Here is a 22,287-nt window from a genome sequence, read left to right on the forward strand (position 1 = left end):
CCAGTAGCTCACTTGGCAAAAACACCTTCACGATGGCAACATTTCGACCTCGCATCGCTATCACCCTAGGCGACCCAGCCGGCGTTGGACCTGAATTGGCAGCAAAGCTTCTCGCGGATCCTCAGAATAGCGCGAGAGCCAATCTCCTGGTTCTTGCAGATAAATCCGAAGTCGAAGCTGCGGCCTCCGTCGCAAATGTCACAATCCCCGAAAGTATACAGATTCTGCATGATGGAACAGCTCCGACCACGCCGATTGAACGAGGGAAGATATCAAAGGCGGCAGGCGAGCGAACCTTACACCAGCTCAAGCGAGCAACTGCATTGGTGAACCTGGGAGAAGCGGATGCCATTGTATTCACGCCGCTCAATAAGACGTCACTTCATATGGCTGGGATGCACGAGGAAGATGAGCTGCGTTGGTTTGCGAAGCTTTTGAACCACAAAGGGACGACCAGCGAGGTCAATATTATTCCAGGACTGTGGACGGCGCGAGTGACAAGCCATGTCGCAATGAAGGATGTGTCTGCGAGGATCTCGAAAACGTCAGTCTCCGACTCGATCGAGCTTTTGCATAATTTGCTGTACGTTTCCCCACTCAGAACTGCCTGCCACAGACTAACCTTGAATGTACAGTTCTGACTCTGGCATCACAAAACCTCGACTGGGTGTATGCGCTTTGAACCCTCATAATGGCGAGAATGGACTCTTTGGTCGTGAAGAAATTGATGCTATTCGACCGGGTGTAGAGCTCGCTTTGTCGAAGGGGATAGACGTCAAGGGGCCCTTTCCTAGTGATACCATCTTCGTCGCCCGAGCAAATTATGACGGCATTGTAACCATGTATCATGACCAGGGCCAAATCGCCCTAAAGGTCATTGGATTCGATGGTGGTGTCACAGTTCAAGGGGGATTGCCGGTGGTGATAGCTACCCCAGCACATGGCACGGCGTTTGATATTGCGGGGAAGAACATTGCAAGTGTGAGGAGCAGCCAAAACGCATTAGACATCGCGATTGCAGTTGCCGGCAAGAAGGCTGTTTGGCGAGCTACTCAATAGAGTTACCTAGAAATCATTCTACTAAGAAGCTTGTTTTAACACTCTTAAGTTTGTACATCTACACTCCTTTATTACAATAAATTCTAGAGAGATACTTTCTAGTCTTGAGTTATTTATGATTTAACAGGCCAGAGAAGGCTTACTGTGACCAAGATCGTACAGTTTACTCGCTCAAGGTTATAATTAAAAATTTGAAGGGGACATTTTATAGTTACTCAAAATAAAGAAATTATGGTTTAAAGCAGATTAGAGCTGTCTCTGTTACCTGATAAATAAAGTATCGTGTAAGTGGGAGTTTCCTCGAGGGGTCTGAAATAAGGCGGAAGTTTCCTTTTCAAGTTCGCGGCCTATAAGTAGATGTCTTGCTCTCGACTAATTTCTTCTTTCTCATCACATCCTCTGGTTTTTCTTTTTGCCCAATCATTTGAGTAAGCTCCATCCAAAATTATCAGCAAGAACGAAAAGGGATGTGTTTATCCCCCATCCCATTCACCATCCCATCCACCATCCCATCCACCATCCATCAGTCCTTGATGGATACTAGACCTCGTTGGTTTCAACATCAGGTATGATATTTTATGAACAATACACATCACTCCTCTTCTTAAGCTAACTATCCCCAGGGCCCTAGAGAACTTATTCCGCCCTATTTCCCCGGGCTTATTATTCTGAGATGCCTTGTTCACTCAGGTCTGGGGCAAACCCCCCTAGCTCTCACTTCCAACCAACCAAGCACCTCTCTTGATACTGAGGTTAATCAACAGACAACCAACTTCTTGGAAAATAACATTCCAAGCCCCTCGACAACCAGCTCTGATGAGTTATCTTCGCACAAAACCTCTGAATTCTCTCTCTCCGAGGACGAGGACGAAGACGAAAGTGAAGAGAACACATCAGACAATCCCCCCGAAAGAGCAGCAACCCACAACAATATCTCTTGCGAGTTTGCTGGCACTTGCCAGATGGACAGGGAGCAACATACCCATTACAGGAAGATCATCTCGCATGTTTTCGGCAGAAACAAGTCTACCACCAAGGTCTTCCCCGAATATGTCTGGGTCCATTACTGCCGCAAGCACTACCAGCGGGCAAGATACCGTGCGGGACAATGGCCTTTCACTCAGTGTGATCTCCTGATCGAATCTCTTTCTCGAATGGAGGAGTGGGGTGGTGTTAAGAGCTTCCTCCTTATTCTGCGGCGACGAGAGCAAGAGCGTCGCCACAATACCAATACTGATGAAGACATTTCCGGATCTACGACAAATTCACCTCGCCCTCCATCTGGCTCTGGCTCAGCTGTAAAATTATCTCCTATTGGCCGTAGGAACCCAATAGCTGTGACTGCCCCTGTTCCAGACTGGCTTCTGGAACGACTCGGATCTGACCTAACCTTTAACGATATTCGAGAAATTATTCGCCAAATTCGTCAACATATGGAAGAAGTTCAGAGGAGCAATGAAGAAGCAGAAGAGGAGGCCGCCAAAGACGCTCATTCCGCCGAAGCCTCAAAGACAAAGAAAGGCAAAGCTCGCCGCGGCAGCTCCACCTCCACCTCCAAGCGCACACACAATGAGGTTCGATTTCCCGATATTGAGATTATTCCTATATTTGAGCAGTGGGCTTTGGAAGATCACAAAATTTTACGCGAGCAGCAGAAGAACGACAAGGAGAAGGATAGTTCTTCGCAGAATTCGAAGACTAAGCCTTCGACCTCGAGCAAGAAGCGTTCGAATCTGACTTCTGCTGCCGGAAATAGTTCTACGCCTCGAGGGAAACGAGGCTCATCAGCTAGGACTACTCCTAGTTCTCGTCAATCCTTAGATCGCGTAAATGAGCGTGGTGGGGTAAAGAAGCCCTCGACGACCAAGGCCTCTAATGCCAGCACCAACTACCAAAGGCCGCCGAATGGTAAAGGCAAAGGCAAAGGGCCATCGCGCAAAAGATGATCAAGAGGTGCTGTTCGAAATGTCGTCGGTCTGTGGGGAAGGGATTAGAGCGAGAGAGTAACAAAAAAGACAAAAAACCCCTTAAATATTTGCTAGATTATGAAGATATTAGCTAGATGTACTGTTCAAATTGACAATACAGTAGAAAAATAAATCTGAATTACTCAATAATGCCTACAGTCAGACTTGACCTTAGTAATAATACAGATCTTCTAATCATACATGTACGGTTTATAATCAGACAGTGAGAATGATAGTTGAATTTAAGTAGATTCGAGCTCAAAATATTTTCCGATATTAAAGACAATAACTCCACTATGTGCAAAAGCGACAATATCAACCCACACGCTCGCTAGAAAAAGATAGATACCAAATGCAATTGGATCCGACGTACAAAACACGCCATCTCGTATCATATCGCCGGATTGAACAAAGGGAAAAGCATTCACGGAAATTAAAAGGTGATTATGGAGGGATGTATCGTGATCGTCACAAGCAGACGAAGATATAAATGGCTACTAGCTAGCCACTGCAAGCTGAGCCACCAGATCCGAGGCCACGTCAAGGAACGGGTATGGACTGGTCACCTCTTTCTCCTTGTTCATGTAGCGCTTGCTGATGGGGTGCCATTCGGTTTCACCGTGGGGACGGATGACGTTTTGATAGCCATCGCACTTGAAGTCGACCATGTAGTTATTTTCCTCGAGTTGGTACAGTTGGATATCGACGAATACCCAGACACCGTAAGAGATAGCTGGGAGTCCCTTACTTTGCGTTGCTGATGATGGTGCGGATGGTGCGCTGTTTTCGGGGGTAAGGGATTTGGAATTGTCGTCCGTAGGTGCGGAAATGCCGGATATATGGAAGCGACGGCGTAGCTCTTCGAGGTCGCTGCGACTGTTAAAGACACTGGTGGATGCACCAGGAGCCTTAACGCCTTCCTTCAAGAGTCGGGCACGGATGAACCAAGGGTCCTTGGGGATATAGTAGTCCGAAGGAAGGTCGGGGTATTTGCTTTGCAAGGGTTTGGGCTTATCAGGGGAGGGTGTTGCGTCAGGTCCGATGTTGGTGCCTATGAGAAGTCAGTATGCGAAGAGAGCTTGCTAACAAGAGGATGGGTGTACTAACCAGATTCAACAGGTTGGATATCCCAGACTCCGCCCTGAGCAGCAATTGCCCGGTACAAATACAACATGGCCTCGTAAGGCTGGTTTCGTGAACGAATGCCGAATTGCCACTTGCGAGATCTCTTCGGTTGCTGTGTGATCGGATGGCCAATTGGTGGTTCAAGTCGCAGCTTTTCCAAGTCGACGATACTGCGTGAGTGAGGCTTCAATGACCGGGCTGTTGCAGCTTGCTCCTCAGCAGTGAACTCTCTTGGCTCACCGCCAGCTTGCTCGTGAAGGGCGGCCTCTTGTCGACGCTCCTGAAGCACCCTATCACGTTCTTTTTGTTCTTGATCGCGTTGCTCCATGAGTTGATCGTGGACATAAGGCAAACTGGTGGGCAAAATTCGAACGTGACTGAGACGCGGCTGATCAAAATCTTCCGCATCGGCTTCTTCGGCATGAATGCGTCGTGCAACACTTGGAGTGCGAGCAACGGCGGGTTGCGTTTGTGGTTGAGCTTGTGGTTTGGGAGGAGGAGCGCGGTCTGCAGGTGATGCAGCAGGTGATTTCTGGACAGGCATATTCTGGGCCATTAAGTTATCCTCGGTCGGAGAATTAGTCTGCATCATCTCATTCTCTACGACAATCGAGAACGCATCTTTGATAGCGCTGGGTTCTGGGTGCCTCAATGCCTCTTCGATATCTTCCTTGCCATATCCCATGCTTCTCTCAAGCTTCGTCACGGCGATCCGGTGAATCTTATGTTGAACTGGAAGCGGCTTGCCTGGGGCCAGCTTGCGAGAATCAATTGCTTTATTGGGGTCCACACCAGTCGCGATGAATTCTTCAGGAGGGGGGTTCCAGATATTTCGGGATGCCCTTGGTGAACCAAGGGTCTCGTCGGATCTCTTCGATTGTGATTCGATGCACTGGGTGAACTTGGAGCATTGATCGGATGAGGCGGGCTGCTCCTGGAGAGACATAGCTGGGCACATGGAAGTTACCGGCTGCAATTTTCTTGAAGAGGGCAGGGATATAGTCGTCGTCAAAGGGCAATCGGCCCACCAACAGCACGTAGAGAATAACACCACAACTCCAAACATCCACCTCGGGACCCGCGTAAAGCTTGCCGGAAATGACCTCTGGGGCGGCATAGTTGGGACTACCACAGCTAGTCTTCAAGAAGTTGCCATCCGTCATAATATTACTCAATCCGAAATCGGCGATCTTAACGTTCTTCTGGCTGTCGATCAACAGGTTTTCCGGCTTCAGGTCACGATGGACAATTTTGTGTCGGTGGCAGTATTCGACAGCACAGATGATTTGCTGGAAGAATTTCCGAGCTTCGTCGTCATTGCATTTCCCCTTCCTCACAAGGTAATCGAATAATTCTCGCTCGGCGTATTCCAGTACCATCACAATGTCAGTCTTGGTCGCAATCACGGTGTATCTAGAGGCGTGGGTGTGGTAGTTAGCCATTTCGGTTCGCACGGAATGAGGGGCAAATCTGCCGATCGACGAGATGGGATTGAATTTGTTTTGCATACAGTTTGATGATGTGAGGGTGCCGTAGCAATTGGAGGTATTGAATCTCTCTCTCTACGCGTCCGACCATGTCGCGTGAGAGTAGCTTGCGGCGAGAGATAATCTTCAAAGCGACCTGGCGGCCACTCGGTTGGTGAATAGCCAGCTTCACCTTACCGAATGACCCCTCGCCGAGGATCTTCACCGTCTGGTACTGGTCGAGGCGCTGCATGTCCCTTGTGGTAGCGGGGGATTGTGTCGCAGCGGCAGCATCGGACCGGCCGGTTGGCCGTGGCGGTGGCATGGCCATGGCGGAGGGGTTTGGGCCGGCAGATTTGGTCGCACGCTGATCTCGATCTCGTTCACGTTCACGTTCACGGGGGCGATCGCGGTCGGCGGTAGGGGGAAGAGGAATCGAGAGATCCTCTTCATCGAAAGCGGCGGCCATGATAGAGGGACAACGTGACGTGATTGATTTTCTGGGTCGTTCCAGCGGTCTGGGCGGCTGGCTGTGCCGTGGTTCTCGTTCTATTTTTTTCTGCCCTCAGCGCATTGCCAATCAGTCGGTCTCGAACCTCCCCACAATAGCAAGGTGGAGATAGGAACAGCTGTTGCACGGTGCCAGGTGTCAAGCGGGGCGTATGGAAGTACGAGTACTATCTTGAATGAGGGAACCCTAAGTAGGGGGTATCAATCGTGTTGAAAGAATCCGGTGGCAAAAAAGTTGGAAGGTTGAGGATGGAAAGTGGGAAAAGGTGGAAAGGTGGAAGTGGGAGGGGAGGAGGGGGAGTCAGAGGAGTCAGAGTCACGATGTTCTGCGGAGGAGAGGGAGATCCCCCCCTAAAACGAACACCGGTCACGGTTATGGTCTCACTTTTACTCCATACTAGTACATTTATAGTACTTTACTTATTAGTTACTAGTGTTTATCATCTGAATAATTATACTTATGACGGCTTGCCGAGAACAGTCGGCTCCATAGATCCACCTCGGTTAATACTACTGCATATATGAAAGAAATGGCGTTGAGCTTGCAGCTCTCCCCACATAACTACTACGTAGCACTCACCGTCTACACTAGTTATACTAGTATGTACTCCCTACTCGTACTTTTCTCTCGATCGAAATATCATTATAAATGTCGACTTTTATTTCTATGCAACTTTGTACAATGATCAATGGCCCGCCATGTACACCGACGAAGCAAAACCCAGACAACCCTGCCCAAAACTCCGAGCCATTTTGAGATATCATATGATGGTATGGAACAATGACAATGAAATCAGGCCTTCAGCATATCCAGCATACCTTTAGTCTGGTATGCATGCTGAGCCATCTCAACCTCGTCGCGCACCCGCAAATGCAATCGCTCAATGAGCTTGTCAATCTGCGCTGACTGACCCAGATTGCCCGAGTAGATATCCAACAAGTTCATAGCAATCTCCACGCTGAGATCGACCAGGCGAGGTTCACGAATATGCTTGTGAACCCATTGCAGAACCGGCTTCAGGGACACTTCGTCGCGGTCCCGGAGCGAAGCTCGCAGGGCAGAGCGGTGGCGGAGGTTGGTGAGAACCGTAAGTTGGGCGGTCTTGTCCGTCGATGAAAGGACTTGGTCCAGTGCAATGGCATATCGGCCCTTGCGGAGGTCATTCTCCCATGGTTGTTCCTTCTTCCGTCGCTTGCGATCCTGGCCTTCAATCACGATATCTACTCCCTCGCCAATGAAGTCTCGTCCACGTAGTCGCTTCTCCCATCCGGAGCCACGCTGCTTAGTCTTCTTCGCAACTTGGCGGTCGTGCTCCTCCAATTTTCCCTCGAGCAGTGCGTCCATCTCCTTGCGACGCTCACGCTCCTTGACCTTTTGCTGGCCAGAAAGTCGGGTCTTCACCGACAGAAGACCGGATTGCATACCGACGGCGATATGCTTGTCCTCGTACGCCACGCCAGAAGTGATAACATTCAGGGACAGAATAGGGGAAGGGTATTTCGAGCCCGAGACGGTGTTCCATCCTGTAGTCTCGAAAACCTTCATGTGTCCATCCAGCGCACCACTGATCAAACGCTCACCATTCGAGGCCAGCGCAAGCGATGTGACTGTCTTTTGATGGTTCTGGATCATGTGCAGCGGCTTTCCAGCAACGATATCTAGTACGGCGATCTTATTGTCGGCAGCGGCCAGAACCTGTGTGCCTGCGGGCATGGGCAGAACGTCCTCAATGGGAGCACCCATCTTGAAGGTCATGGCAGCGCGTCCTTCCACACGGGGATCCCAGATTCGGACGGTACGATCGTATGAACCAGAGACAAGTAGGCCTGAAGAAGCCATAGAACCAGGCATAAAGGCACCGCTGCGGGCATAATCGGTGTGGCCGACGAAAGTACGAACGCTAGTCTCTGCGGGCAAATCCCACAGGCGGACTGTCCGATCATCACTGGCAGTGAAAACGGACGTCGGGTCACTTGGCGAAAACTTGCTCACCCAGACGGGCTGCTTGTGGTCCTTCCATGTCTTCAGAATCGCGCGGGAGTTGACGTCGAAAACCTGCACGGAACCAGTGTCATCACCAGTGACGAGGACACGACCATCCGGGCGAACGTCGGTGCCGCGAACGGTATCATCGAAGCGAGTGATAGAGCGCAGGAGTTTGCGAGTGCGAATGGAATAGATCTGGACTCGGGCGCCAGTGGTGACGGTAAATATGTCCGGGGGTTGTGTCAGGGAGGGAAATGCGGCGGCAGATGCAGGGGCGGAAGGTTGTGTGATCAGATTGACCGGTCCATTGGCGGGTGAGGGGATCAGAAGAGGGTTCTTGAACGTGCGCCAGTATTGCTGTTCTGGTGTGAGGCGGGTGGAGGGCAGCGAGGCGAGCTTCACCTGCTGCAAGGGCAGGACGGGCGCCGCCATGATTAATGATCGTAGGTGAATGCGCCGAGCGGGGCTGTGTGTGGTCGATGGATTGAGGGGTATAAACCTGAAATCCCCGTGTCTCGCAGAGGCAGAAACAGAGGCGTCTCGAGAAAGTTGGAGGATCTTTTTTCTGCCGATCAAAAAAGTTCGGCCCTTCCCAATGGGGTTAGCGGGGATAGCTATTTATGCCTGAGGCATTAATTAGTGCCTGATATATCAGGGGGCAGGTATCAATAACTATTCGGATTTATGAAAATGGGATAACCCTATGAAGTAGAGATAGAAATAGCTATATGACTAGAAATTGCCCAGAAATAACACGCTCCCCTGATAAGCCTTGCAAAATTAACCAATAAAATCCATCTGCCCAATCTGCCACTCGTCCAGTAGATCAAATCCTAGGAAATCATCATAGAGCAACGGATTATTCTCATACTGCTCTGCCTGCATATGCAGCGAAGCATCTGCATCCACCAAGGTTTTATCTTGTATTTGACCAACACTGCTGGGCGGGACCAAGTATAAATTCTTCTTGTCAAGAATCTCCTCGAACAATGGCAAGGCCCGTTTCAGGGCTGGAATTTCTTTTCCTTGCGTGAGAACAAGCATTGTCTGGCTGATAGAGATCTGGGCCATGGAGCGAACGAGGTCGGTCTCGGTTGGATCGAGGGCCGATTCGATGTGTAGAGCGAGGAGAGCAATTATTGTCGTTATACTGGCAATCTCATCATTAGCTCTCCATTTTTCGCGCTTGTATACTATATGTGATGCTTGGATAATGGCGAAGTGGAAGGGGGGAAAGAAAAAGCACATACAAAGATATGGGAAAGTCCTGGAGAGTGCCACTCGCCAGCACCCTCTTGGTAATTGTATCCAGTTCCAAAATAGCGGAGCGAAGTCGCTGTTTGGCCCACTCGCTCCAGTCCGCATGTTGAGTCTGCTGCCAACAGCGTCGTATCAAACGACACAAGACGCACTCAAATCTGTAGCTCACAGCTTGCATAGTCAGATAGTACACGTCGGCTCCGATGCTCACATCCACATGCATCTTGACAGCGAGAGACTTGCGCCATGCATCGAGCGAGTGCAGCATTTGACGAGGATCCTGCTGTGGCTTGTTTGTCATGCTGGATAAACACTGTCCGACTGAATGAGAGTCAGTAATTCTTCTGGTATCTATCGGTAACAGATTGATGATAAAAGGGTGGAAAAAGCAGCGACAAATAATCGAATAGAACGAGCACCTACATATTCGAGACAACTCGCATTGAACAACAGGCAGAGCTCTTTGTTGAGGCGTGACTGGCGATAGCAAGTTGGATGATACTTCCGAGCTATCCTCCACTTCCCAGTCGTCTTCCGTCCTCATTCTGATCATGGAGGCGTTTGTGAGTAGTCGTGAGCGTCTGGTGTTGACAGAGACATGAAAAATGTCTAAAGACTATGTAGCTATAGTAAGCATAATGCTGGAAGAATAGAACTTGGTGACGACAAGGACGTACGTAGAGAGCCCACCATATCCTTCTGTACAACTTGAAGACTGTACTAGGCTTGTCTTCTCGAGCGCATCTGTGGAAGGGTCCGTAGGCAGTTAATACCCGCAATCATCGTCGCAGAAGCCATAGTACAGGGATATGAAACGTACGTGTTGCGTATGTCAAGCTTAGTGGCAAGTCGGACTGCGTTGTGGAACCAGTAGCCGAAGTCTCGGTCAGTGGGGTGGTCTAGAATCACCATGCACAAAATTATTGATCCCTGCAGCATCAACAATGGATCCTCTTCGGCGGAAAAATCGTGGAGTAGTTTGGCCTTGGAGTAAAACAATTCTTGTGCGGCCGAGCGGCTAGCAAAACCACAGGCAGATAGCACATCTGCTGGCGCATGGACACTGGCCGGTGCCAATATGACATAGAGCAAGAACAAGGAGCAGTCGCCGGATTGATAGCCGCGGATAAAGTCAACTCTGTTGATCACGGGAGCAAAAGGATAGACATGGTCAAAGTATGTTTTAACGAGGGAATCTCTGTTGTGTTTTGTTAGTGATTAGAGGCAAGTGTGAAAACCTGAATAAGATGCAGAAATGTAAGATTGGTCTCACAGGTGGTGCGAAGGAGGTAGATCAAAGACACCCTTCTTGGCGAGAAATTCGCTGTCAATGTCATCCAATTGAGGCAGCTTGGCCCATAGACAGTTCCGAGGACTAAAACTGTCTTTCGGGCTTGGACGGTAGGGAGTGCTGGGAATGGAGTGGTGTCGACCTGACTCTGTAGTCTTTTCCCCGGCGTCGTTGAGGATATTGAGATAGAACAGATCTAGCCCAGTCTGACGAGGGCTTTGGACATCTAGAGGATTGGGGGTCGAAGGTTGGGCCGACTGTTCGAGTGATTAGATTGATTAGATCGATTGAGACTTTAATTGGAACGCTGCCGATCATTAAAATGACATACTACTCGTACATGACCAGGGATCGGTGACACATGGTTTAATTTCCTTGGAGCCCACTAAGTTAGCACACCTAAAAAGGAAAAAAACTAAGAACCATCCTATCAGTAATCAACTCACCTAGTCCGACCCTTACGGACCGGTAGTACACAGTCCTTGGCACACTGCCTGCTGGTACAGCTGCTGCAGGGGAGGCCAATCTCGGCGGCATCACATTTCGTCTTGCGTGCACGGCAGGGCACACATGCCTTATTGGCTTTGAGGGCACGCTTTCCGGCTTCTCCGGATACCCTTGGTGGCTCGGCCCCAGAATTCATCAGGGGCGGAGAAGTGCGTTTGTTGCAGGCTTGTAATTGCGCGGACGGGGTAATGGCTTTGTTTTAAGTCTTTCGACGCACGGTGATTTACTCCGTAAGTTCCGGTCCGATCGGAGACTCGCATAATCCTTGAATTCAGCCATAAGGCCCACCATTAACATTCCCAGTTTCTCAATCGCTTCGTGCATGCTACGCTACATTAGAGATAAAATGATAATAATCCTTTACAAATATATTTAATTTCTGCCATCCACCTGGTCAGACTGAGTGGAGTGAGTACGGGCGTAGCAAATCAACCGCTCTTTAATGTGATCTAAACAGTCTGTTCAACCTTCATTTCCGATCCATTTGGCTCATCTGCAATCATGGCGCCTTGACGGCGATTCATCGTCTCCAACACCTTGGCTGCTTCGAGCGAATACTTGCACTTACTGCGTATCTTCGAACCATACCTGTGGAAGAGAAACGGGAAAGGCACGCACACAAGAACAAGAAACGCAGGAACGGAGCTTGCCCATTGATTTCCGAGCTTCTCGTACATTTGGGTGGTAAACAACGGAAACACCGTGCCGAACAAGGACCGAACCACTGAATTGGCGGCCATAACAGAAGCAGCATAGACGGTATCTGTATGCAGGTGAGAACTTGAATTGTAGCAGAACGTCACGGAGCAATTATCAAAAACTTACAAGAGTCGACCAGGTAGCTCATAAGCGAGATGAAGACCATGACAAGTCCACACGAGAAGAAGACGGCGCCGATTATGGGTACAATCCAATGCACCGATGGATACGTCGTCCACGCAAACAAGAACAATCCAATCGGAACCACGAAAGATCCTATCATGGCCGTATTAAGTCTGGCTTCTGGCTCAACTACATCTCCTCTTCCTTCAGTCTCCTCGCACAAACGCACGTAGCGTTTGTTGTCCACGCCGGTCGCTAGCGTTGCAAGACAGACGCCAATTGCAACACCGATAAACGGAAGTCCGGCGATGCCCTGGCTCCAGCCTCTGGTATATTGAAAGACGATTGGAAACCCGGCAAAGAACATGTATAGTGTGCCATAGATGATAGCGACGTACAGCGACGTCAGTAAGACAAGAGGTTCGCGGAACAATAAGATCCAGGGCCGCGTGAGAGAGACTGAGAGCTCTTGCGAGAAGGTCATGGGTGGCTTTCCCACATTGATCCGAGACACATATACTCCTCCTGTCATCCGGGAGAGGGCCTGAGATCGACGTCGCAGAATGAACGGTGCGTATGTTTCGGGGGTGATCAGCATCGTGATAATCGAGACCACGCCTGCCATTATGGCGATTAAACCGAGAGGCCAACGCCAACCCTGTTTCTCAGCAAGAAAGCCACCGGCAATAGGCCCTAAAAACAATTTAGCAAGTGTACAAGGGCAAAAAATGGCAACATGCAAGAACGACATCTTCTACCACTTACCAAGTGCAGGTCCCAAAAAAGGAGCCATGACAAACAACCCCATCGCCACTCCACGCTGCGTCTTGTTGAACATGTCGGCAATGACGCCCCCAGAATTGGTCATCGCCGACGAACCAAAGGCGCTGGCAAAGAAGCGAAGAACCAACAAGGCCGTGATATTGGGCGAACAGGTCGCCGCCACACAGAACGCGGTGTAAACCACGAACGAAATCACATATATCGACTTGCGGCCGTACATTTCTGATAGAGGCGCCCATATCAGTGGCCCTATGGCGAAACCTAAGACGAAGAGCGATAATCCCAGCGTTGCCACTTCCTCGGACGCATTAAAGCGCTGCTCGATGCCTCCGATGCCGCTCACATATACCGAGCTGGAAAATGTCACCACAAATGTGGATAGAGCCTGGAAAATGGTGATGGCCCATTTTCGTCTATCGGAAAAATTCATGGCGTCTTGATGGTCGTTGTTCAGGTAATCGACAATGTATGGATCATCTTTTGTACCTTTGCCGGCATAATTCTGGCTGCAGACATTGTCGTCAAGATTCGTGTGGAATAGGATACCTTTAATCCAGGATCTGCTTCGGGAGCGGGAGGACACCTGCGGGTTCTTGACTTTCTGGAGGATATCATTGTTGGAGACCGTAGGCTCGGAAACGACGACCATGTTGGGAACAACAGGAAAACAGTTTTGAAGAAAGATGTGGACGGAACAGAACAAACTGCTTTTCAATTGTAAGCATCAAAACCATGCTCGCAGTTATTGGTTATATAGTTCATCCCGGACATTCGCAATCGGAGTTTCAGCATCGTGATATTGCCGAGAACAAAATCCCGCGGCGTTACCTGCGGGATTATGGGCAAACTTGGGCGACATCGCGGAATACGTCTAAATTCACATAGATTGAAATGAGATTCCCGTATGTAATCACGGCCACTACCTCCGACTAGACTATCAATCATACCTAGGCATTGTCGTGCTAACTATAGGTTATAAATACGCCGGAATGTCGGACAAAATGTCGTGTTGCCGCCCATAGATAGCCCGTACGATAGTGAATCGAGCTACACGTAGACAATATAACTATTCCTCCTTTTGAATTTTTTTATATTCTCCTCTTATATTATAATCTGAATATCTTAGAATTCTAGTAGCTACTTCGTTATATTGCGGAATCTCCGACTATGTATGACAAGGCGGCGAACCAGCGCCGAGCCAGCGCTCGCTTCGGGATACCACAGGAAGAGCGAAACACGAGAAGCCTTCATTCCTATGTCTTTGGAAATGGCTTGCTACGGCAAAGCCTGAATGGCCTGGACGCCAAGATGATCTTCGTACTCGTATGAAATCGGAACGAGACCCCACTGTAATATCTGTGCACTGAAGCACTCCCTGGATCCGAGTCGTTGGGACCTTTTCAAATTGTGCGCCCTATCTCGATGATATATGGTCATACCATCGGCCCAGATCAAGATATTTTCCAAGCTGAACAGGCTTCCATATTCTTGTGGACGGGGTGTGCCTTTTAATAGATTTCGGCCCCAGACGCCCGGCAGAATCGGCCTCGGTCGGGGCAGTGAAGTAATACAGGCAACCGCCAATTGTCTGACGTGGGGACGTAGGGGATACTACTCCTTAGGGGATGGTGGCACCGTTTCGATCTGTCTCACCTATTCAGACAATTATTTGAAAATGATATACGGTGGAGGTGAGGGCGAGAATCGGTTTCATCAGGAAGATCGGGGGATGCAAGTGGCGGTCGAGGAGCATGTTTAGGTGTTTGGTTGGTTGTTATGGCAATGCGGGGCAGAGCTGTGTTGTACAGTATGTACTTCGTTTACTTTGTACTGCGAGTGCTATGCTGTATGCTGCGTCCTGGTGGGGTGACAGCTAAAGACTCTGCTGAAACAACGAAACCGGGTTCACCGCACTATTGGCTTACCAGATCTGTGAACCAGTCGCCAATGATTGCCCGCCCTGCGCCAGGAATGTATCGATCGGTGGATCGAGGTGGCTGGGGTACTCATGGGAGCTGACGCTGCCGATCCACCTCATTCTCAATACCTAGTCGGGGTTGGGTAGTCTGTAGAATGAAATGGAGTCTGGTTAATCTATTTCGCGAGCCACTGACGAGTTGTCGGTAGAAACATGAGCCCAACGAAGCAAAAAGAAGCAAAACTAGCCATGGCGAGCATCATGAGTAGGAGAGAAGGAGGGGATGATCGTCAGCTTGGGCCTTGTTTATCGATGACGCCGATCAATGTATGGTCATAAATGGTCACGTATTGTCATATCGCCCAGTCCAGGCGCCAAATTCAGGGGAACTGGCCAATCAGAAGCCGGATATCTTCCGCATCCCCAGCCACCACCAATACCGCAATACCACATCTGTCATTCCATAAGGCGGCCTTTATCTTTCTTTTTTTCTTTCCCCTCCTCCCCCCCTGCTCTCTCTCTCTCTCTTAAGATCTCCCCTGAGACAACTTTCGATGCGACCATCTTCTTATTGATTGAGCTCTCGCTTGTACCGTTTCAAGCGTTAGAAGAGAGCTACCATGTCGAAACTCTCCAAAGTCAATCATGCCGCCGGCATCTTCGCTGATATGTCGGTCGATGGACCCCCCATCGGTACTCTCGTCGCCATTATCGACCGGGCAAAGAACCTACCCAATCGCAAAACCATGGGAAAGCAGAATCCCTATTGTGCTGCACGACTTGGCAAAGAAGCGAAGAAGACCCCAACAGATCTTCGAGGCGGACAAACACCACGATGGTAAGCTTATCGCCTTGGCGAACTGGGAGTTCTTGAATGATGCTAATCTCGCCTACCACAGGGACCACGAATTGCGTTTCACTGTACACGAGTCTCCTGACTACTATAAATTAAAGGTGTCTGTCTTCAACGACGACAAAAAGACAGACTTAATCGGAGAGACATGGGTGGACTTGCAAAACTTGATTATCCCGGGAGGAAGCCAGAATGACCACTGGCACTCGTTACAATGCCGAGGCAAATACTCAGGCGACATCCGAATTGAAATGACCTACTACGATACTCGACAACAAGATGAGGCTGTGATCGAACGACGGAAAGAAGCTGCAGAGAGAATTCAAGGCAAACCCGCTGCAATCACAAGCTCCGGCCTCTCTGGTCCTCGACAACTAAACCAAGTCAAACGACGCCCGTTGCCAACAGACCCCTCCGGAGTCGCCCCTCCTCGCCCTTTGCCAATGGAAAAACCACAGTCAGCTCCTCCGCTGCAACAGCCAGTACCGTCACGACCAGCTATGCGTGAGCATGCCCACAGCATGTCACAGGTTGACGGCCCAGCCTCACACCCTGCTCCTTTACGACACCCCGAACCTGCTTACGACGCCCCGTCTTACGAACCACAACCACAACACCAACCACCTCCCATGCATCCCCGAGGAGGCTACGAGGCCCACGATAATTATCAGCGTGAATGGGATACCTCAGCTCCCGCTCTTCCCCCGGCCGGGACAGTGCGACGGAACACGCAGGAGATGCCGTACGCTGAATCAGCCTACGATTTACGACCATTACAACCACGCAGTCAATCTGACTTTGATCAACCTCCCTCCCGCGACTATCGCTCTACAAGTGAGCCACCGTTTGAGACTGACATGCGCGGACGGTCAATGTATGAAGAGCCAGTACATCCCCACGACGCCTATAGCATGATATCACCCCAGTATACAGCAAACCCCATAACATTTGGATATGTCTCTACTTTCACGCCTCGCCATCATGCTCATGTTGATGACCCCATGCCATCTGATCACTCTCGACCCGGCTCTTCTGCTGGTCCGGGAGATGATCTCCGATACCAATCCCACAACAGCAGAGCTCTGCAGCCTGTGCGTCATCAAGATGAGTACCATCCGGAGTATGCAACAATGCAGCCTCGTGTCGAAGATGAGGATGAAGATGGACCTCCCCCACCGCCGCCCGTTCACCGGTCTCGTATGGCCCAGCCTATCCCATCTCCTCAGCAACCAGTCAGCCAAGCTGTATCACCCTACAAGCCCTATACACCCGGGCACTCTCCCAATGCTTCGCCTATGCCGCCTAGTCTCGTTGCTGGGTATGAAAGTGAGGACGCTATTGAGCGACAAGTGATTGAAAACCGAGTCCGCAGGCCAAGCACTCACGTCGATGATGAGATGATGATTACCCAGCAGCCATCGCCGGGGTCCATTCGTTCAAACACACGGGCTCCCTCGCCCTACGATGCCCCGGTTTATCCCCTCAGAACATCTCCGAAGCCACTGGACGACCGAGCTAGTATCTCGAGCCGGGAATACCCCAATACGGAGACCCGTATGGTGACCCGGAAGTCAGTGAGCCCACGACCTTCATCCTCCGATTCTCGCGGAGGCTCTTCGATTCCCTTCTCCCCCGACTCCTATAACAACTTCAATCCCAATGCTGCACGCTCGGCCACTGGCCGCGATCCAGTACCGGCATATGACTCACCTTCTCAAGCCCGAGACGCCGCGCTACGAGCAGAGATTGAGCCTGTTCGAGACCTGAGCCAGCCTATCATCGGTGATGATGGCCGTGAGATTGATCCGTCGGATCACTTGCCAACTGATACATGGGCACCCGAGCCAGAGCGAAAGAACCGGAAACCAGAGGTCATAATTCGATTCAAGCACAGTCCCCGAGACCGACCGACATCTCGAGGAAATGACACCGCATCCCGCTCCGCAGCTCCACCCCGTGTAGGATTCCGCACGGAGACAACTACATACGGTGCTGATCGCCCGGCCAAGAGATACACTCCCACCCACGTCCACAGCTCTGATTCCATAGACCGAACGCCCCCGCGAGTTGATCGTGGTCAGGAAAGCTATGCGAATAGCTACACCCATGGTCGGGGCTACAGTACCCCGACCTCAGTCGACCGGCCACGTTCTTCTCACCGCGGCTCCGTGTCTCCATCACCGAGCTCCCGTTCTCCGCTGTACGACTATAACGCTGGCCCTCCTATACCGTCCAAGGTACCGATTTCTTCCGGTGCTCCCTCCTACCCTGTGACGTCTAGTAACCCCAGCAGCGGTAACCCCGGGATGGACGCACTTAGCCGGGAACTGAAGTCTATTGACATCGGTTCTGTCGCGTGCAGTCCAAGTCGCACAGTTCGGAAATATGCTCCACCGCGCGCCTCAGCATCGATCGGCTATGCCAGTTAAAAAAATCCCCCAATACTCTTCATGCCATTTGATTCTCATTGCATATTATGACTCATGTATTGCTATGTTCTGCTTTGCTTTGCTCTTTTTTGTTTTTTGTTCTTTGGGCGGTTGAATGTTTTATATCCCGGGTCTTGGCGACCATGATTTCAGATTGTGTATTCGACTCTTTTACTTGGATATCCGGCACATGTGGCGTTGGGTTCTTTCTTTTTTTGACAATTTCGTCTCCTGTCTGTATACACTCGAATGACGACCCCGGGGCTCTTGGGGCATGGTTGATACCTTTGAATTAAGCATATTTATTTACTCCAAATTACTAATGACGTACGTAGTCACTTAAACTCCCCCATCGTCCAGATGATTCCTACTTGCTGGCTACGCAAAACAATACCATGAACTATAATTATAATTGGTTCTCGTTAGATCTGGGCATGCACCGCTGTAGTCGTGGACCAGCCAATCCCGCGACCAAAAGATATCGCTTATCAGCTTCCCCGCCATTCAAAAAGCTACCTCAAGAACTTAGCCCCTCCGCAAGACACAACCACCCCCTCAGCTATTCGCAAGTGATACTAGTACACCAACCTGAACACCGTCACCATGGTCGGCCTCACCCCAGAGCAGGTCACCTCATTCCAAGAAAACGGCTACCTCGTCCTACCAGACTATCTCAGCCCAGAAGAGATAACATCCGCCCTCACAGAAACAAATACCCTCCTCGACACATTCTCCCTAGAATCCCACCCACTCACCCAATTCACGACAGGCGACGGCGAAGATGATGACGCCGACCACGTCGGCGATGACTACTTCCTAACATCCGGCGACAAAATCCGCTACTTCTTCGAACCAGACGCCTTCACCACCGAACCAGACCCTCTAACCGGTCGACCCGCCCTGATCAAACCAAAGAACCTAGCCGTCAACAAGATCGGCCACTCTCTCCACACCCTCTCGCCGCCCTTTAAAGCAATCTCGCTCAATCAGCGAAACGCGGACGTCGCGAAATCCCTCGGCTTCAAGGACCCGCGCGTTCTGCAGAGTATGGTTATTCTCAAACAGCCGTCGATCGGCGGCGCGGTGCCCGCGCACCGAGACTCGGAATTCTTGTACACGGATCCGCCGTCTGCGGTGGGGTGGTGGTATGCCCTTCAGGATGCTAGGCCTGGTAATGCGACGTTGGGGATGTGGAAGGGTTCGCATAAAGGTGCGAAGGGGGGACATATTACCAGGCGATTTGTGAGGAAGGTTGATGGGGCCGGGACGGAGTTTGTTGAGAATACGGGGCCCGCTTTGCCGAAAGGTATGGAGGAAGAGAAGGTTTCTGGGCCGAGTGATGAGGATCTTGAGATTTTGGATATTAAGGCTGGGTCTTTGGTGCTTATTCATGGGAATGTGCTGCATAAGAGTGAGAAGAATACGAGTCCGAATAGTCGGTTTGCGTATACTTTTCATGTTATTGAGGGGGCGGAGGGGTGGGAATACGATCGGAGGAATTGGTTGCAGCCGCCTGAGGAGGGATTTTCGAGGTTACTTCAGTGATTTGATGCGAGGTATGAGATATTAGTTCAACACCAGGGTATAAAGAAGATGTTTACCCGAATTGGGACACCCATTTTACAACAATACTACTCATTTTCGAATTAGATAAACTCAGCTAGGTGTATACGTAGTATTAGTAATATCAGGCAGGAATCCTTCAAGTTTAAAGCAGGTCTAGTAGCAAGTAGCTTGAAGAATCCATGTTTTCAAGGATATAGTTCTTGGGATCTGCGGGCATATCTCTTGGCGCCACCCACGGCCCGCTCCATTTCCGAGGTTGGTCTGATATCCTAAACCCAACAACTCAGTCAATTGAGCAAACTAGCTGCGAACACCAGGCCACTGTGATGGATCTTGACCACCTAATCATTGTTTGCTGTCATGCCATCTACATTGGCGGGCCCCTTTCTGGGCACTCAGAGGACGAATGGTCAGTTCATGCGAATGCATTATTGTCATAGCTTGCTGGACATCATTATTGATGTTTGTTCGCCGCTCTCAGGATAATAGAACCATTTCAGAAAGGGGAAACCCCTACTTTCGTGAGCCATGCCAAAGCTGGACTTAATGCATTGATGGAGGACGATCGGGGGCTGCTGGTATTTTCTGGGTATGTGATGTCCTCCGTACTTTGGGGTCGATTGACATGCCTTTCAGCTGTTGAGTAAGTACTGATCTTTCCAGAGGCGCAACGAAAAGACCAAGAACGGGACTCAGTGAAGGGCAGTCTTATCTCGTATGGCTACCCTGTGGAAAAGTTCTAGTGCGATTCTATTTAGAACCCAGGTGCTGACTTCGATCTCACAGAATTTCTGCAAGGACAATCAGCTCTTCGGATATTCTATTGATGAGTCCAAAATCACAGTGGAACCCCATGCAACAGACTCTTATCAGAATATTCTATTCTCTCTCATCCATTTCCGTCTTCATGTGGGTACTTGGCCTCGGCGGATCACTATTGTTACCCATGACTTTAAAAGAGCAAGATTTATGGATTTCCACCTCCCAGCCATTGGCCTACTTCCCCTCCCTATCGATGGCGAGGATAAATTGGGGGGGCAATAACGTTGGCTTAATTGGCATCAATCCCCCAGAAGAAATCACTCCCCTCGAATCACTGCTACGAGGAGAGATGTCAAAAGGAATTGGCCTCTGGAAAGGAGATCTCTACGGAGTTGGTGAAAAGCTAGCAGGGAAGCGCAGTAATCGGGGCTGGTCTCCTGGGATGGAGAAGGATATTTTTCTTAACAAAGGGCTAGATCCGGCCGTGGAAAAGCTCCTTCGTTGGGATGGCGGGGCGAGAAATGAGCTATTCCCAAGAATTAAGGAACTGCCTTGGTTTTACGGAAACATCAGACAGGGATAACGAATGTATAGATATCAATGAAATGTTCATTAACAATCCTTCTCTTTGATTGTACCAAAGGACTAACATTACAACTCCCCTTCAAACGCCAATGCATAGAGAATCCTCGTATCGAGTCATAAAGTAGCGCCAACAGCTTAATCCGCCAGTCGGTAGCTGACAAGAGTGCCCACTCGGTGATTGTTTGTGCTGAAGCTTCGCAACTGCACCTTTTCGGCATTCTTGATCTCCTTGGCATCACTGTCACCCCATTCCACAGGTACCTCCGAATCCGCATCGGCGTAGACAAGAACATTGAAGGTGCAGTCTCCATCTAGGACCGGAAGGAAGGTGACCGAAGCGGTGATCTGACGGAAGATTGCTTGAATCTCTTCTTGAATCTCCTTCTCCGTTTTCTCGACTGGCTCAGCAGGCTGAGCTTCCGCATCCCTAGTCGGCAACCAGAATTAGTCAAGACGAGCGATTAACATGGGAGGAATATATCTTACCCAGGAGTCGAGTTCTCTTTATCTGTTGTTTTCCGGGAGCTTGAGCTCTTTGAGCTTTTGAAGATTTCGACCTAAATGGCAAATCAGTCGGTCGAGAACGACGGTATTCAAAAGGCTGAACCGACATACATCAAACTGCCATCGCTCCACGTGCTCGCCGGTTTCCTTGTCGGTGATGACGACGACGAGCTTGGATATCTTTCCACCCGACATCCACTTGTTCAATTGCGACATGATCTTCTTGATATACGCCTTCACCTGGTCATCGGCGGACACTTCGGTAGAGTATTAGTTCCGGTCGTTCGGGGAAGGAATTCGGAGGTAGAGGTTTCGGAGACACGAACCGAGCATATTGAGGCCATATTTCTTGACGCTGGAGTATGTCAGTTTCCTTTCCCCACTCGCATAGAGAAGAGGGGTGGAACTTACGTTGTAAAATCTTCTGGGGGGTAAACCCCTCGCTGGAAACTTTTGGTGGTTGTGAGCTTCAATCAATAAATGAATATGCTTTTGCATGACTCACAGGATCGAGTTGATCGAGTATTCAAACTATATCTGCATAAGTACTCATATTTGTCGAGAGGGGAGAGAGAAATGCGACTCACGAATTCAGACACAAGCTTGGCCGATCCTGTGGTACTGTTAGTTCTGAGGATCCCCATGTCACAAAATAACCGGCAGTCATTCACAAACCTCTGATGGACAGCTTGTGAACCTTGGACTTGTCTTTCGTCTCAGGCATGGTGATATCGGACGAAGCGTACAGCAACGGAGGAGCAATGCAATGGGAGAGATTGGAAGTGGGTTTGTTTATGTTCGATAGTCGCCGCAGCGATCGATCGGAGTTCGCAGACCGCCCGCGCGCCCGTTTTTTTGTCTCCGCAACTCGACTGACTTGAGCTTGCATTTAT

The 22,287-nt window shown here is 50.0% G+C and overlaps 11 protein-coding genes across 11 annotated transcripts; 5 read left to right on the forward strand and 6 right to left on the reverse strand.

Annotated features, from left to right (window-relative positions):
- Positions 1-32: 32 nt before the first annotated feature.
- On the forward strand, positions 33-1,059 carry N7509_005048 (uncharacterized protein; the record flags this gene model as incomplete). The annotated part of the gene is made up of 2 exons (XM_056629685.1): positions 33-583; positions 636-1,059. The coding sequence occupies 2 exons, from the start codon at positions 33-35 to the stop codon at positions 1,057-1,059; spliced, it is 975 nt and encodes a 324-aa protein (XP_056488987.1).
- Positions 1,060-1,592: 533 nt separating this feature from the next.
- Positions 1,593-3,005, forward strand: N7509_005049 (putative pathogenicity factor; the record flags this gene model as incomplete). The annotated part of the gene is made up of 2 exons (XM_056629686.1): positions 1,593-1,625; positions 1,683-3,005. 2 exons carry the CDS (start codon positions 1,593-1,595, stop codon positions 3,003-3,005), a joined length of 1,356 nt encoding a protein of 451 aa, XP_056488988.1.
- Positions 3,006-3,523: 518 nt separating this feature from the next.
- On the reverse strand, positions 3,524-6,086 carry N7509_005050 (uncharacterized protein; the record flags this gene model as incomplete). Its single annotated transcript, XM_056629687.1, is given in 4 exon segments — positions 3,524-4,077; positions 4,134-5,085; positions 5,096-5,564; positions 5,662-6,086. The coding sequence occupies 4 exon segments, from the start codon at positions 6,084-6,086 to the stop codon at positions 3,524-3,526; spliced, it is 2,400 nt and encodes a 799-aa protein (XP_056488989.1).
- An 834-nt stretch (positions 6,087-6,920) lies between these two features.
- On the reverse strand, positions 6,921-8,546 carry N7509_005051 (snoRNA-binding rRNA-processing protein UTP15; the record flags this gene model as incomplete). Its single annotated transcript, XM_056629688.1, has 1 exon — positions 6,921-8,546. The coding sequence occupies one exon, from the start codon at positions 8,544-8,546 to the stop codon at positions 6,921-6,923; it is 1,626 nt and encodes a 541-aa protein (XP_056488990.1).
- Positions 8,547-8,894: 348 nt separating this feature from the next.
- On the reverse strand, positions 8,895-9,675 carry N7509_005052 (transcriptional regulator family TF; the record flags this gene model as incomplete). The annotated part of the gene is made up of 2 exons (XM_056629689.1): positions 8,895-9,307; positions 9,396-9,675. The coding sequence occupies 2 exons, from the start codon at positions 9,673-9,675 to the stop codon at positions 8,895-8,897; spliced, it is 693 nt and encodes a 230-aa protein (XP_056488991.1).
- A 419-nt stretch (positions 9,676-10,094) lies between these two features.
- On the reverse strand, positions 10,095-11,308 carry N7509_005053 (transcriptional regulator family TF; the record flags this gene model as incomplete). Its single annotated transcript, XM_056629690.1, has 3 exons — positions 10,095-10,572; positions 10,648-10,881; positions 11,112-11,308. The coding sequence occupies 3 exons, from the start codon at positions 11,306-11,308 to the stop codon at positions 10,095-10,097; spliced, it is 909 nt and encodes a 302-aa protein (XP_056488992.1).
- A 313-nt stretch (positions 11,309-11,621) lies between these two features.
- Positions 11,622-13,426, reverse strand: N7509_005054 (MFS transporter; the record flags this gene model as incomplete). The annotated part of the gene is made up of 3 exons (XM_056629691.1): positions 11,622-11,935; positions 11,998-12,687; positions 12,760-13,426. The coding sequence occupies 3 exons, from the start codon at positions 13,424-13,426 to the stop codon at positions 11,622-11,624; spliced, it is 1,671 nt and encodes a 556-aa protein (XP_056488993.1).
- A 1,889-nt stretch (positions 13,427-15,315) lies between these two features.
- Positions 15,316-17,977, forward strand: N7509_005055 (uncharacterized protein; the record flags this gene model as incomplete). The annotated part of the gene is made up of 2 exons (XM_056629692.1): positions 15,316-15,533; positions 15,595-17,977. The coding sequence occupies 2 exons, from the start codon at positions 15,316-15,318 to the stop codon at positions 17,975-17,977; spliced, it is 2,601 nt and encodes an 866-aa protein (XP_056488994.1).
- A 603-nt stretch (positions 17,978-18,580) lies between these two features.
- N7509_005056 (phytanoyl-CoA dioxygenase family protein) lies at positions 18,581-19,522 on the forward strand (the record flags this gene model as incomplete). Its single annotated transcript, XM_056629693.1, has 1 exon — positions 18,581-19,522. The coding sequence occupies one exon, from the start codon at positions 18,581-18,583 to the stop codon at positions 19,520-19,522; it is 942 nt and encodes a 313-aa protein (XP_056488995.1).
- A 347-nt stretch (positions 19,523-19,869) lies between these two features.
- N7509_005057 (DUF218 domain protein) lies at positions 19,870-20,888 on the forward strand (the record flags this gene model as incomplete). The annotated part of the gene is made up of 4 exons (XM_056629694.1): positions 19,870-19,952; positions 20,025-20,121; positions 20,209-20,285; positions 20,351-20,888. 4 exons carry the CDS (start codon positions 19,870-19,872, stop codon positions 20,886-20,888), a joined length of 795 nt encoding a protein of 264 aa, XP_056488996.1.
- Positions 20,889-21,025: 137 nt separating this feature from the next.
- N7509_005058 (spindle checkpoint protein MAD2) lies at positions 21,026-22,283 on the reverse strand (the record flags this gene model as incomplete). Its single annotated transcript, XM_056629695.1, has 8 exons — positions 21,026-21,317; positions 21,377-21,447; positions 21,506-21,651; positions 21,721-21,749; positions 21,806-21,844; positions 21,900-21,925; positions 21,982-22,007; positions 22,070-22,283. 8 exons carry the CDS (start codon positions 22,281-22,283, stop codon positions 21,026-21,028), a joined length of 843 nt encoding a protein of 280 aa, XP_056488997.1.
- Positions 22,284-22,287: the final 4 nt, after the last annotated feature.

Source organism: Penicillium cosmopolitanum (genome assembly GCF_028827165.1).
Source record: "Penicillium cosmopolitanum strain IBT 29677 chromosome Unknown utg000006l:49.0-5199605.0:1.0-5204138.0, whole genome shotgun sequence".
In the NCBI taxonomy this organism is placed as follows: Eukaryota; Fungi; Ascomycota; class Eurotiomycetes; order Eurotiales; family Aspergillaceae; genus Penicillium; species Penicillium cosmopolitanum.